The sequence below is a fragment of the Chrysoperla carnea genome, chromosome 1 (genome assembly GCF_905475395.1).
Source record: "Chrysoperla carnea chromosome 1, inChrCarn1.1, whole genome shotgun sequence".
NCBI lineage: Eukaryota > Metazoa > Arthropoda > Insecta > Neuroptera > Chrysopidae > Chrysoperla > Chrysoperla carnea.
The window spans coordinates 23084620-23099228 of record NC_058337.1 but is presented as its reverse complement, the minus strand read 5'-3'; the positions used below and the strand labels follow the sequence as shown (position 1 = coordinate 23099228).

The following is a 14609-nucleotide window of genomic DNA, read 5'->3' as shown; positions in this document are numbered from 1 at the left end:
ACATAAAAAAGTTTTGTGTCGAAGGAATATCACACGAAAAAGAAGTGAAATTTTTATATTTTGTTTAGCTAGAAAGAGACAGAGAGAAATCAGCAGGGACGTACTTTTAAAATATAGTTGCAACTCTCATTTTTTAACATGTTAGTTTCTTGTTTGTAAGAAAATTGAAATTATCACGTTTTTATTTTAATAAATAACAGATTTATCATATAAATTCCAAAAATATATTTGTGACATTGAAAATCAAGGTAACACCTAAAATATAAGAGAATGAACTTTTGTTGACTTCGAGTTGAGATATAGTTATTGAAATAAATACCACGATACACGAAATAAAAATTTATATTAAGAAAAACAATAGACTTACTTGTCGCTAAATATCGATATTTCGATTGCAACGCAACCATAGTCAGTAGCTAAATTTATTCATATAACACATTACTAACATTGTTTAAAAAATTAAAAAATAAATATGTAAAACATTAATACAAATAAAAATAAAATACAAATACAATTACAAGAACATTTACAAACTTCTACTGTAATTGTTGGTAATGTTTTACATATTTATTTTTAATTTTGTAAATAATGTTAGTAATTTGAATAAATTTAGCTACTAACGATGATTGCGTTGCAATCGAAATATCGATATTTAGCGAAATGTAAGTTTGTTATATGTTTTGTAATTATATTTTTTAAAAAGAATTTCTTAATATACATTTTTATTTCGAGTATCGTGGTATTTATTTCAAAATTACCTTAAATATATTAAAATTTCCAGGCTAAATCAAAATGTTTTAAATCAAATTTGCATTTTCAATTTTAGTGAAATATTCAATAGCTAGAGCATTTCTTGCTATAAATGATAAGTTCTGAACGAATGGTATAAAATAACGAAATGACAAAAATGAGGAAACACTTCTTTTATTTAATTATTCTACTCTGCCTGGCCACAAAATGTTCTTTTTTATTTAACTAATCCATTTTGATCGTGTCAGATATTTAAAAATTCTGGATTGATAAGGAAAAGAAAGGATTGTCTTATCACAAGGAAGTTTACTAGATAAATTTTTTTCGATAGGGAATGATTTTTTAGGAAATTAAATATCTTTATATCGAGAGTACTCTGACGTAAGCTTATATTTCCAAAAGTTCCAAAAGTTTAAAAGAGAAAGACCAAAATTTTATTGTATAAATGAACAATAAATTAAATACTTGTCTCTCTTATTTAAACATATATTTTTCGAGATACTAGGTTTCATCAAAGTCTCGATGTCTCGTTTCTTCAGTTTAATTGATTTACAAAATATAAAAACTCCACTTCGAAAATATTAATGAAAGTTAAATTTCAATCACATTGTTACGAAATAATTTCTGTGACTTTGCTATACAATATGTTTAATTAAATAAAATATAATTAAAATACTACTAGATAAATTAATTTAGAAGACATATAGTGCAAATTATAATAAAATTATTGGCAAGAATTAATTAAAAAACGGATTGAAAAATTAACACATCTAATTATTGTCAATAGTGACATGAATAAAAAAATTTTGTGTAAAATGAGCATATTTCGTTTCGAAAATGAATTTGTTTTGCAAAAAAAATTGAGAGTTTTGAGAATTATTATTTTAAGTTTGACATGCGCATATTCCAAGGGCTTCTATTTATACTAAAGTCAATTTTTTATATTAATATTGTACGTTTTAAAATTTGTAATTTTTACAATAATTTTTTTTGTCGCTATAATTAACTTACACAGTATATTTGTTGACCTAGTAGTGTGTATGGCGAATTAAGTGCACCCAAAAACGATCTTGTTTACTATAGTTAACTTGTTTGATCTATTCCGTACTAAGCTAGTTCGCGCTAATTTCGTTTATATCGTACGTATCAATTATTCAAAAATATAAAATAGACCAATAATAGACGAATTGTTAAAAATAAATAAATTCAGATACAGTAAAATTTGTTTCTTAAGAATCAAGATAAAAATTCATAATTTTCTTTTGAAATATGGGTGCCTGCTTTTAAATACCTTACAAGAAACACACAGGGTCAAATAAGGTCTCTTTTTTTGCTTACTTAATCGATCCAAGCCTGATGTCATATTCAAGAAATGCGTTATAAATGATGACGAAATATGGGCATATAAGATGGCAAAGGAATGGAGGACAATATATTAAAAATCAAGATATTGGTCATTGTTTTCCTCGTGATTTGAAGAAGAATGAATTTGCGATTTCGTAAACACCTAGAAGAGACGTTTTGTTTAGAAACCTAATATTGTCACTTTGTACTACCCGTTTTTAGTCAATAGAGTTTATAAGACAAAATTCATTGAATGAAAAAGTGCCTAATGCAAAATTTTTTCAAAAACTGGGACAAATGGTGGCGTTTTGTATTACGTTAAGTTTAATAACTTCGAGGACATTTTTGGCAAAGCATTAAATCAAATAATGTCGAGAAAATTTAATTGAAAATATTATCGGGTTGCAAATGTGCATTTTAAATCGCTTCCCTAATTGAGCAACTGAGTTTAATTTCACAACGGTATTATAAAATGATACTTTAAGAGCTGACTTAAAAATCAACTGTTGAAAAGGGTTCTTCTCAAAAGTAGGTATTCAAATAGCAGCATCTTTGAGAAATAAAAAGAGTTTTTAAAACGAATTTCACTGTATTCTGATTTATCAACGATGAACCTTCACTATGTACAGATTTCAAATGATCTGTTATTAAATAATTTTAAAATGGATCAAAGGATGTGCTTAGTCTTAACACAACAATTCATGCATCATTCTTTTTTGTTTTCTTTTTTTTTAAGAACATTGACTAATTAATTTAACTGTACGTGAAACATTGGCAATTTTAATTAAAAATTATTTTGGCTTGTTATTTCTAATTGTTTCGAAGAGTATAAATGAAACGAGAGAAAACAGAACATACAAAACATTAAATCATATTCAAACATCGTTGCTGTCGAAAATTGTGCGTTAGATTTTTTTAAAATTTTATTGTAGCCAAAAATATGTGGACGGTTATTACAAAATTTTAAACAGTGATTTCTTTTTATTTTATCAAAAATACTTTTTTAATACTCTAAAAATGGTATGATATGAGATTTATCTGATAATTTTTCTAAGTAAATGGTATGAGATAAATTTCGTTTGACTATACTTGCTGAGACGGTTTAGGAGAAAACAAATTTGGTTACAATAAAATTTCGTTATATATTCTTTGAAATTTTGTTTAGTTTGAATATGTAATATTTTATATTTTGTTTATATTATATTTAAAAATACCTTAGGTCTATGGCAGCCATTTAAGTTCTTTGATGATCACAATAATTTTGTGGAAAAATTTACCTTGTTATTTTTCATCTAAAAAAAAATCTACAAAACATTTATGAAAATTTCATAGACGAAATGGATTTAAAATATTTTTTTGTCTCTCAGCAATTTAAGAAAAGGCAAAGAAACGATTTTTTGCAATATAAGTCTGACTTTTCAATAGTAATAAAAATTTATTGTAATACTCCAAATAAAATCATCCTCTGACAGACTTCGAATTTTGTATAAGCACTTCGGAAGGTGGTTTTTTTTCCAAATATTAACTTAAATTTAACTAAATAAACGGATGCTGAGCAAAAAAAATTTTCAATATAACTCTCATTACCAATATTTTCACACACCAGTAAAAAGGAATGTCTACCCAAGTCCATTTAATATAAGACATCCATTAATAAATGTATTAACTATGATTAAATTTAATAAATCAAGTAATACTCAAATTAAATTGTAAACAATTTATAAATTATTTTAACAGTTAACAAACATAAAAAATAACTTAACAGTTAAAGAATTCATTTCTTTGTTAAATAATCAGAACTCTCTTAGAATTCTACGTTTTAAAACAGATTTCTGTAACCTGCAAACTTAGCACTAACATAATACTATGCTTCAGTAATTACTGATAAAATTTGTTCATCAAATTCGAAAAAAAGAATTAAATACATTTCGTCGATATGAATGTACTTTTTTTAAACATTTTTTTAATATTACGTCAAAGTCTATGTGGTTAATCAAAACAGTTACAGAGAGAAAGAGAGAAAACAAGTCTTTTACGACTTTTTTCTTTTTTGTTAGGATTTACCTACAAACTATTGTCAATAAATGAATTTCATCGATGTGTTCGAATATCGATTTGACTGTCATCCTCACTTTCGGTGAGTGCAGCCAGTTGTGAATCTGGCAAGATTGTTACGTGTGTTGCGTCTGATTGTAAGGTACTACATTCACCAGGTCCACCTAGTTCATTTTTCTTTTGTAGTGATTTAACGTAGCTCTGTAAACAAATTTAAAAAGTAGAATTCGCTATGAATAGCATTTATTATAAAAACGTACCTGACTTATAACATCACCGTGAGCAGTTCGAACCTGGTACAAATATCTATATTTTTTCTGGCGTAGCTCAGCACGTTCTTCACGGGTTCGTGCTCTTTGCACTGTGCCTCGAGATTTTTTCCGAGATCTCAGAGCTATAAAGTAAATAGTAGAAATTAAAACCTTTAAAATTTTATACAAATAAGTTTATTCTTCTTTTATGACGAAAAAATGGAGCAAATATAATAATTGTTTAAATTTCTTCGCTCTTGACGATCGTGTGAATAAGTTTATGAACAGAAATTGGAAATTTACGGTAGGTTGCAGACAAGCTTAACAAGTGATAGCTGAGTATAATACCCAAAAGTTGGCCTTGGTTATTGGCAAGAAACAAAAGATATAAACCATCTTGGATACTGCATGCCTTTTCTATCTTTCGTTGGGTTAGAAGACAGAAGGATATGCCCATACTGTAACGAGGCGGATGATATTCCATTTTAGCTCCGGTTAGTGTGTCCTCGCAAAGCCAGAATGAAATATCTAACCTACTCTTCTGTGATTGGCTTAGTAAAAAAAGAGCCATTTAACAAACAAATTGATTTGCTCCATTTTCTTTTCCATTTAAATAAATATAAAATAAAATTACATTCAGTATGATAAATTCCACGACCAGTAATTGCACATTGCGTAATTAAACCGACAATGATGATACCTGGCCATAATCCTAAAACAATCCATGAAAACCAGCACGGTGGCGGTACAGGATCTCGTAAAGTAGCACGATCCCAAATCCATGAAATCATTGACCATCGTTCAACAAAATAATCAGTGGATGTTGCTATAATGGCACCACCATAGACTGCAGTTCCAAATATTGTTAAACCTATTGGTGTAAAAAGTTTGTTAATTTACGTCATACTTCAGCTAGATTGGTATCATTGTTTACCTTTCATCCAATGTAAATTTAATGTTGCAAATAATAAACCAGATCCAAGTAAAACTCCAATACAAATCCATACTGAATTTGGTGGGTTTAATAATACATGATCTGCAATAATAAGACCTCCAAGACCTGTTAACAGGCCTGTATGTAAACCAGTCATGAATAATCCAACATATTGTATTAACATCGTAATTAAACCAAATAGGAAACCCGCTAATAATGCAACACCTAAAAAAATTTGCCAATTATAATTAAAAAAATCTTAAATGTACTTTTTAAGAAAATAGGGGCTAGCATACGATGGGAAGACGAATGCACCAGAACACATAATTTACTTATGTATGGTAAAACTAAAAAGTAATTATGATTTGTAGAAAAATCTATTTATAGATTATTAATAAGGTGTTATTAATTAACACCTTATTAATTATCTTTAGATAATTAATAAGACATTACAATTCTCGGGGTCTACTTAGGTAAAGTATATTTCAAAAAGTTGCTTTGTGTTTAGCTTTGGAACTTATTAAAAACTCCCATCATGTCAGAAATTATTGTGGAAGCCTACAAAGAATCAAGAAGAAATTTTGGCAGAAAAATTGAGAATAAACTGTATGGACATAAGTTTCGATAAAAACATTTGCTTAATTTGTCGTAAATATAACTTATCCTCATGAGAGTTGCCTTCATAGGATAAGTTCAACATCAAATGTCGCAATGGAGGGATTTTAAACTAACTGAATACATGAGCTTAAATTTTGAGTTCCCAAATTGATAATTCTAGAAACAGAGAATGTGCACGATTTATGATCGATATTTTTAATCAAATTATTAAGAATAAGAAACATCCTAAATAAAGCTTTCTTTCATTACGAATAACATGAATACTTTTTGACTAAACATGGCGAGCTAAGCACATTAATACTGATACTGTTTTAAAATTTCGCCCACAAAGCGAACTTACGGAGGAGATTACGCCAGCGACAAACAACCAGCGTGGTAGACCGAGTGGTAAGTTTTTGCGTTACCTCGAGCGTAATAAGTTGAACAAAATGTCATTGTACCACATATTTACGCCAGTGATCGATATTGATTTTTATTGATTATAAAAAAAGGTATTGCTAGAATTTAATCTTTTGGTAATATTAACATTTTATATCTCGCCAACTGATGATAAAAAACGATTTCTAGGAAAAGACTCAGAATGTATTCAACGCAATACTTTATGATGAATAAACGTTTTTCGATTGACGCAACGTAAAAAATATCCCATTATAGTGTTACAAACCAACCACAATATGACGTCACTAATGATGAAAACAAACAGTAATATAAACTGCTATGATTGTTAAAATGAATGTTATTATCATAAAAAAGAGTTACTCAATAAATTTAGTTAGATTATACTTATTAGCGGAGGCGTCTAATGACTGATTTCAAATGAATATTATGTAATATATCAAATACATGCAAATATTAATAATTAATTTATGTTATAATTTACCTGCATTTCCATAACTTGGTAGTAATTGTTCTTGTAAACATATTAGATATACGATAATTGACCCAAAAATAAACCCAGTTAAAAACATTATAAGTTTGAAGCAACGATATCCTAAAATTTCATGAAATGATTAATATTAGTATCCAAATTAGTTTAAAAAAACCAATGTTAACCTTTATATTTTTAAAGCAATGTTTACGTAAAATGAAGAATTCGTTATTCAACACCTTCAGAAGATTCAAAAGATATTTTCCGTTATGCCAAAAATTCGATTTGCTAATATTAATAATGCTAACTTTGAGCCGAAAAATACACAAATCGGGTTCCTTTAACGATTGGGTAAATAGTTTTTATAAAAAATATTAAAACTAAGCAATTAAAGAAACTTGGGTTTTTCCTAAAAACTCCAAAGACACGAAAATCTGGTTGGTTTTACGATTGAACAACAAGTTTTAGAGGTATTTCTTCAATTGTCTCGCCTATCTTACATAATTTTAGCCTATATCTTAGAAAAAACTCGTCTAAACGTCAAACAGACACGATTATTGTATTTTATGGGTCAAAATCTAGTTGATTTGAAAAGAATATTTTTCGAGATATCAGTAAAATCGATCAAAAATAAAACTTTTCGTATAGGATTTTAGAGTGTATCTCAAAAACTGCTCACTAAATAATAAAATGAATCCAATTTTTGTACTATTGTTTCAAATTTACTTTATGTAACAAATTCGAATCAGAATTTTGATGAAACTTGGTATATAAGGTAAATTGGTCCCCAAAAGTACAAAAATCGTTTATTTAACGATTGAGCGAACAGTTTTTGAGATACATCAACTGGATTTTTACTTTTTTATAGATTTTTTGGAGTTATAATTACAGTAAATAATTAAGAAACACAATTGCGATTAGCGACAAGTTTTGAGGTAGGTTTTCATTATTTTCTATCTATCGATATAAGATTACCCCGGGATATTATCCCCCGTTGACGGTTATAGACGATAGTGGTTTTTAGTGTCAAAAAATAATATTCAATCGTCAAAAGAATCCAATTCTTATGTTTTTTTGGGTTTCCCCATGAAAAATTGTGAAAATCTCAAAACTTGTTTCAGACACTCCTCCCCATCTACAGGCTATTCAGCTATATTATGTAGTATGGTTAGGGCCAGCAAGTTATTTGCTAATTACAAATTTGCTATTAAAATTTATCTTTTTACTTTAGGAGGGAGAAATTAGACCCTCCCTAAATCCACGTTTACTAACTTCATAAAAAAGAAAAGTATTACACAGGCCCGCAACTAAAAAAAATTATATCCTTTATTTTTGTTTTTATTCAACTAAATTTTTAAGAATCAGTTATCAAATTACTAAGAATCAGTAATCCTTCGATTTTCGTGCAAAACTTATTTGAAAAGTGGAGGAACTCAGGGAGTATACTGACTCAAGGAGAACCTCGTAGTTTTGGAAATTGTCAGTTCATCAAATCCCAACAAATGAATGATACCTGAGTAGTTTCTGATAAGATGATACGCGAAATCGTGCTCGCAGGAGCATCAAGAAAATGAAGAAAATCTTTCAAATACAAAAAAACGGTATCATTCCTAGTATCATCCAATTCAATTTCAGTAGTTAGCATCATTCCAACTAACCCCTTCAATTAATCGAATTTCCGATTTTTGCCCTTTTTAAATAAGTTTTGGAAGAAAATCTTACATGATATGAGGAAATGAATATTATTTTTGGATTCAGCACCTTTATAAACAAAAAAAATTTGTTTCTGTAGACCTGTGTTATTTTTTAATTCGCCAGAATTTTTGTCATTAATGTTGAATTCAATTTGATGAAAACAAAGCTTTAAAAATATATTTGACCCGAATCCAAGTAAAAAAACATGAATAATTACCGCAAAAACTATATACAATGCCAAATATAATATATACAGTGCATAATGTGGCAATTGGAATGTCATAATTGTAATTAATATGATCACAAATAATTAACGATGGCGAAATGTGATCATATATTCGAGGTATATCCCCAGGGAATGATGAATTTGGTGGCCGTGGTGATGGAGGAACTAACAGTCCTGTATGAACACCGTTGTTGGACATTTTTTATAATCTGTAAAGAGAAATATAAAAAGTGCATTTTTTGTTTATAGAATTTTTTTGAAAAAATAAAAGTTAGTAAAATGGTTGCGATTTGGACATTTTTTTTAAACTACAGACATAATCAAATTCCATATGGACGGCACAGAGAAAGAACATGTTAAGTCACATTTTTACCTGACTTTCAAAGAGTGGTTATGTTTTTCGCGCGTATCTTATATGCTTATTTGTTTGTAAATTTCTTCATTACCTCGTATTCTCCATCTCGATGGATTTCGACAGTTAAGGTATCGTTATATTAGTTTTAAAAAAAACTTGAGTGTTCTTTGATAGGTGTTTGGAAAAAAGACGAATTTTCGGCGCAAAATAATAATACGTTAAAAATAAACTAAACCTATCGAGTAGGGTATCAAAACAAGTGAAATTTACAAAATTTAAAAAAACTCCCGACTAATTTTTCGGGTATGGAACTCTAAACTCGCACTTGAAACATATCTAAGAAAACTCTCCATTAAATTATATTTTTCCTTAGAGTCTTCTCCAAAATGAACCAATTTTGAGAATCATCGCCTATTTTTTAGTAGTTCTGGGTACGGAACCCTAAGCTCACACTCTCCGTTAAATTAATTTTCAAACGAAACAAAAAAATCAAAATCAGTTCACCCCTTTAGGCACTACGAGGCCACAGGCAGACACACATAGCGGTCAAACTTATATATCTTTTTTTTGGTCCCGGGGTTAATAAAGGAAATTAATAGGGGATTGCAAAAATATGAATAAATTATGATTTTACCCGACTGCCGAGAAAGGGAAGTAGTTATATATGTTTAAATTTAATTAGGAATAATAAATAATACTATGTTAGGTGCGGTATCAATAGATATTTGAATAATCTAACTAAATTTTAAAATAAAAAATTCTGTTTTTTCGGAAAATGTCATTTTATATAGTATAAAAGCAGTAGAATGCCACGGCGAAATATTTTTTGCACTGTGATGTGGCGGATTAACTACCCCCTCAGTTTTGGGGGATTCAAACTCCCTCAATTTTAAAATAAACGCAGAAGTATGTGGTGATAAATGTTTCTGAAGGTCTAAGAAACACGTAAAAAAGAATTTTGGAAATCGGTGCTGATTGACAGGTTTTCAACATTTTCCGGCTTATTTATTCGACTATTAATAAAAGTGCGATCTTTCATCAAGTAAATACAAGTAGAGAATACAAGTATTATCTAAAACATTGCTGCGAATAATAAAAAATTTCAAGTTTTATATGGTCATTCGTGTGGACATTCGATTCTGAGTCGACAAATATAAAAAGATTTCAAATTAATAATCACTTCAAATTTTTTGATGAACTGTTAACATGTAATTATTCAGAAATATCACCTAAATGAACGCTAGTTGTTTCTGTTAGTGACCCTGATGACCTTGTTAGCAACTTTACTATAACAATGGATGATATATCAATAGATTACAAAAATAATTGAATAATTCAAAACAAGTACGTCAAAGTAGTATAAAAATAGTACGTTATACAGTATTCATTTCACTGGCGAAGAAAAATAGTTAAATTTGTTAAGATATATGGCTTATAAATGTTTGTAACTTCTGTTGGTATAGCTTTGTAGGCACCCTTGACCCTTTCTAATAAATAAATTGAGGAAAAAAAATTTTCTATAGTAAAACTTAAAAACATGAAAATTTCAAAAGAAAAAATTTCATTAGACTTTAGAATTGTTTCAAAAAATTTCGAAATAAAATCGTTCATTGACCGGACTAAAACAATGTATCGACAGTTCAAAGTCGTTTATAAACGCATAAATAAATTGTTAACGTATAAAGGTTCAAACGTTGAACCCTAAACAAATAATGATAATAGGTGTGATGATCTGTCTTGTACATAACAAGAAAGCTTCAAAAAATACGCTGTCTAGCCATTTGATTATTACATAGAGCTTTGACCTTCAAAATACATATTTCTCCTGTATTCGTGATACATAAAAAAAATTATGTCTGGATGTGGAGGTATAATTTCAAGGTTTACCTAAACCAAAATTAAAATATCAAATAACTTCATTTCTTAGAAATGTTTATTGGTTAATATTTTTTGAGTGGTTTTTCAACATAAAATGATAACGAAATTCTAGATTGAGTTTTTGGCAGTGATTCATATTAAATTATGACATATATTGTACATAAAAAAGCATGAATCAGTAATTTCTTTAAATATCATTTGAAAAAAATAAAATGCGAAAGGTGAACTGTTTTAAAAAAAAAGGTCAAATTATGCTACGTTTGACTGAAAATTACCTACGCTAAATTTTCGATTCAATTGAACAAAGATAAACGAAAAATAACAAAAGATGAAAAATAAATATATCAACAAAAGAACAATTGAACATTTTTTATTTCGCTAATACAATTAATAACAATATCTTATATTTTTTATTGTATGTTTACGTTTCAATTTTTTTTGAATCATAAAATCTAGTATTACAGCTTTTTAAAACATTTTGAAGCAATAAAATTTATAATTTATAACTAATTAACAACCAATATGTTTATTTATAATTAACAAAAATAAACAAATGAAAGTGTTTAAAATATGTACACTCACCTGTTTTCAAATTTATGTACGAAAATTTCTAATTTTTTTTACATTCTACATTACCGACACAGATTGTAAAATGACGTCATTAATTTATTGAATAAATAAAAATTTTATAATAAAATTATTTTAACAATAAAATGAAAACTATAAAAATATATTCACAACTTACAGAAAAATATTATTTGAGTTTTTCTGTTATTAAATTGATTTGACCTACATAATAGATTGTGAATTGATCGTTTGACATTTATAACTGAATACACATATCAAATTAGTTTTAATTCAACACTTATGTTTCAGTCAGTTTTATAAATCGTATAAATAATCACTGTATGTTTATTTGAATAAGATTGTCACCGGGCAAGCCCGGCGGTATTTTAATTCTCAACATGAACTTTTTCACAGATTGATACTCAATTCATAATTAATCATTTATAACAACAACAATATTCGCGAGTTTAATGATAAACACTGGCTGATTTTCTTTATTTAGATTCACATCACTCTCTCTATTCAACATAATGCGTACTTACGTATACGCATGCATTCTATTTTACGTATAAGTTTATATACGTTTGAATCATACCGATAGTATAATATGGTTTTTTAATGTGAGTGTTACGACATCATTTTATTAGATTTAAAGATCTGTATAACTTTGTAGCAACTTAGAATTTTTTCAGATTGAAAACCTCGTAAAATTTGGTAAAATTCAAGAATACCAAAATGCGCATTACTCAAAATAGGCATATTGGGTCAACGCGGAAGGCGTATAGAGTAGAGGCTTAGGGTCAAACCGGAAATGGAGCTTAAACTGAAAATTAGGGTTTTTCTAATTTCTTGGAAAATATTGCGATTGGAATTTTTGGTATAATCCAATTAATCTGCGAAACGGATGATAAAATTGCTATCAGAAAATAAAAAATACGTTGTTATAGAAGAAAACAAGCCAAGAAACATACCATTTTTTGTTTACGACTAATCAATGGCTAACTTAACTGAAAAATTCCCAAAATTAAAATAACGGGTTTTTTGCAATAAAAGAAGTTGACGTCCATTGTAAAAAAATAAAGGAGAAAGTTATAGACTTCAAAAAAATCTATCGATTGACGTCTGGTAGGTAAGTCCGATTTGGATGCGTAGGTGCCGAGAAAACGTGCAAAATGATCGTAAATGGTCGTTTTAAAATTTGTTGTTTTAAATGTTGTTTTCTTTTTCGATTTTAAAGTTGATATTTGGTGGAGCTATGAGAATAAGGTTCACAAATCTTCAGTTATTTTTAGGAAAAAATTTTGGCAATTTTTGGAAATGTCGCATTTTTTCGAAAAAAAAGTCTAACTCTTCGTCTAGACTTCTTCGATCATTTTTCTTTTTACCGTGAAAGTCAGTTCGATTGTATTTTTTTTGTATGTATATTACGCGATATATTCGCATATCATGCACCAAATTTAATAATCATTTTTCTAAAGAATTTTCTAATTTGAACAAAACTTTATTTTCCTCCACTTCAAAAATTACGAACCCGCCCTTCAGGAATTTAGTGAAAAATGCTCCATTTTATAGAGTTTAGTGCTTTCTAGTTTAAATTTGAATAAAAAAATTAGGTGGATGAAGTAGGCCATATAAAAATTAAGGGATGCAATTTTTTGAAATGTTTTTAAATTTTTTGTGACTCTGGTGCATACTAAATTCAGTATAGATTGCAAAAAATATAAAAAATGCACAACAAATTGTTATGAAACCTTAATTTTCGTCTGAGCAATTACGTAAAAAATTAAAATAATTAAAAAAAAAACTCAATATTTTCCTTGCGAGCCATTACATATTGAAGCCGACGTCAATGAATCGATTTCCAGCTAAAGATATTAATTTTGTTGATATTGATTATTTATCTGATTTACTTTTATCTCTTGCGATTTAAAAATTGAGTCATCAGATGTAATCCAAAATATTCGGAGTCACAAGCTCGTAATTTTGTTTTAAGTACAAAGCATGGTGTTAAAATTTTTTCCTGCAATTTGATTTGTATTATATCTGATTTAATCTTATCACTTGCGATTTAAAAATTGAATCATAAGATGTAGTCCGAAATATTCGAAGTCACGAGGTCAAAATTTCGTTTCAAGTACAAGGCATGCTATTAAAATTTCTCTCTGAAATTTTATTACTTTGAAACTCCTAAACAGTGTCCGAATCCTAGTAATAGAGGAGCCGGAACGGTTTCCTTGACTAGCGTGAGGGTATTCCAAATTATTGGCTTGAAAAAAAATCTTTAAATATGTTCAAAAAGGCTTGCTTAAGTTGTCTGGCCATTGAGAACATTAGCCAAAATTAAGTTTTCAACGACAAGTACCGGAAAGCCATTAGAGCGCGTTCTGACGAAATCGAGCAGTCTTTACCAAAATTTTGTTTCTGCGGCGAATTTGTCTGTTGGCTGTGGCATTTATTTTTAAGCGTTAAAAAAAAGTAAAATGACGAATTTTTTCAAAATTGAATAAGTTGCTTAACTTTACCAATAGCGTGTCTGTAATAAAACTTTTTGTACCTTGTATATATGAAATATATATCAAGGTATACTAACTTTGGTCCCAAGTTTGCAACGGTTCGAAATATTGATGATATGAACAAAGTTTTCATAAAATCACCTAGTTAGTACATTTCTGATTGTTTCTCCGCCTGTCCAATCATCGACACGATGACTCAAAAACGAAAAGAGATATCAAGCTGAAATTTTTATAGCTGTCTCAAGACGTAAAAAGTGAGTTTGAGTTCATAAATTAGGTCGCATATGAGCAATATGAGGAACACTCAGTTCAATTGGGTCTTGGGTCCGTAGGAGCCAACTTTGTAAGCCGTTAGAGATAAAACAAAAGTTTGAACGTAAAAATGTTCTTGAAAATAAACAACTTTTGTTTGAAACATTATTTCGTAAACATCATGGTTTACCCGTGAGGGCGCAAATTAGGACAAAACTATGGTATTCATTTTCTCCAAAACTATAAAAGATAGGGAGTTGAAAATTTACAAGTAGCCTCATCTGGTGGTCTTGTGAAAAAATT

General features: G+C 28.6%; 1 protein-coding gene across 2 annotated transcripts; it reads right to left on the bottom strand.

Moving 5' to 3' along the window:
• Nucleotides 1-4030: 4030 nt before the first annotated feature.
• Nucleotides 4031-12007, bottom strand: LOC123305432 (transmembrane protein 198-B). Of its 2 annotated transcripts, none has more exons than XM_044887145.1 (7): nt 11720-12007; nt 8733-8950; nt 6833-6943; nt 5335-5559; nt 5035-5271; nt 4410-4543; nt 4031-4350 (listed from the first exon to the last, which is right to left on the bottom strand). In XM_044887145.1, exons 2-7 carry the CDS (start codon nt 8938-8940, stop codon nt 4186-4188), a joined length of 1080 nt encoding a protein of 359 aa, XP_044743080.1. In that variant the 5' UTR covers nt 8941-8950; nt 11720-12007; the 3' UTR covers nt 4031-4185. The 2 variants fall into 2 exon arrangements, with proteins under 2 accessions (XP_044743080.1, XP_044743079.1); XM_044887144.1 differs by lacking the exon at nt 11720-12007 and adding an exon at nt 11557-11671.
• Nucleotides 12008-14609: the final 2602 nt, after the last annotated feature.

Coding starts and splice junctions, on each gene's coding strand:
- LOC123305432 (XM_044887145.1), bottom strand. CDS start 8,940: ATGTCCAACAACGGTGTTCATACAGGACTGTTAGTTCCTCCATCACCA. Junction 4,544..5,034: donor TGGAATTTATCATACTGAAT/GTAATTTTATTT, acceptor TTTACTTTATAG/CTCTGAGATCTCGGAAAAAA. Junction 4,351..4,409: donor ACGGTGATGTTATAAGTCAG/GTACGTTTTTAT, acceptor ATTTGTTTACAG/AGCTACGTTAAATCACTACA.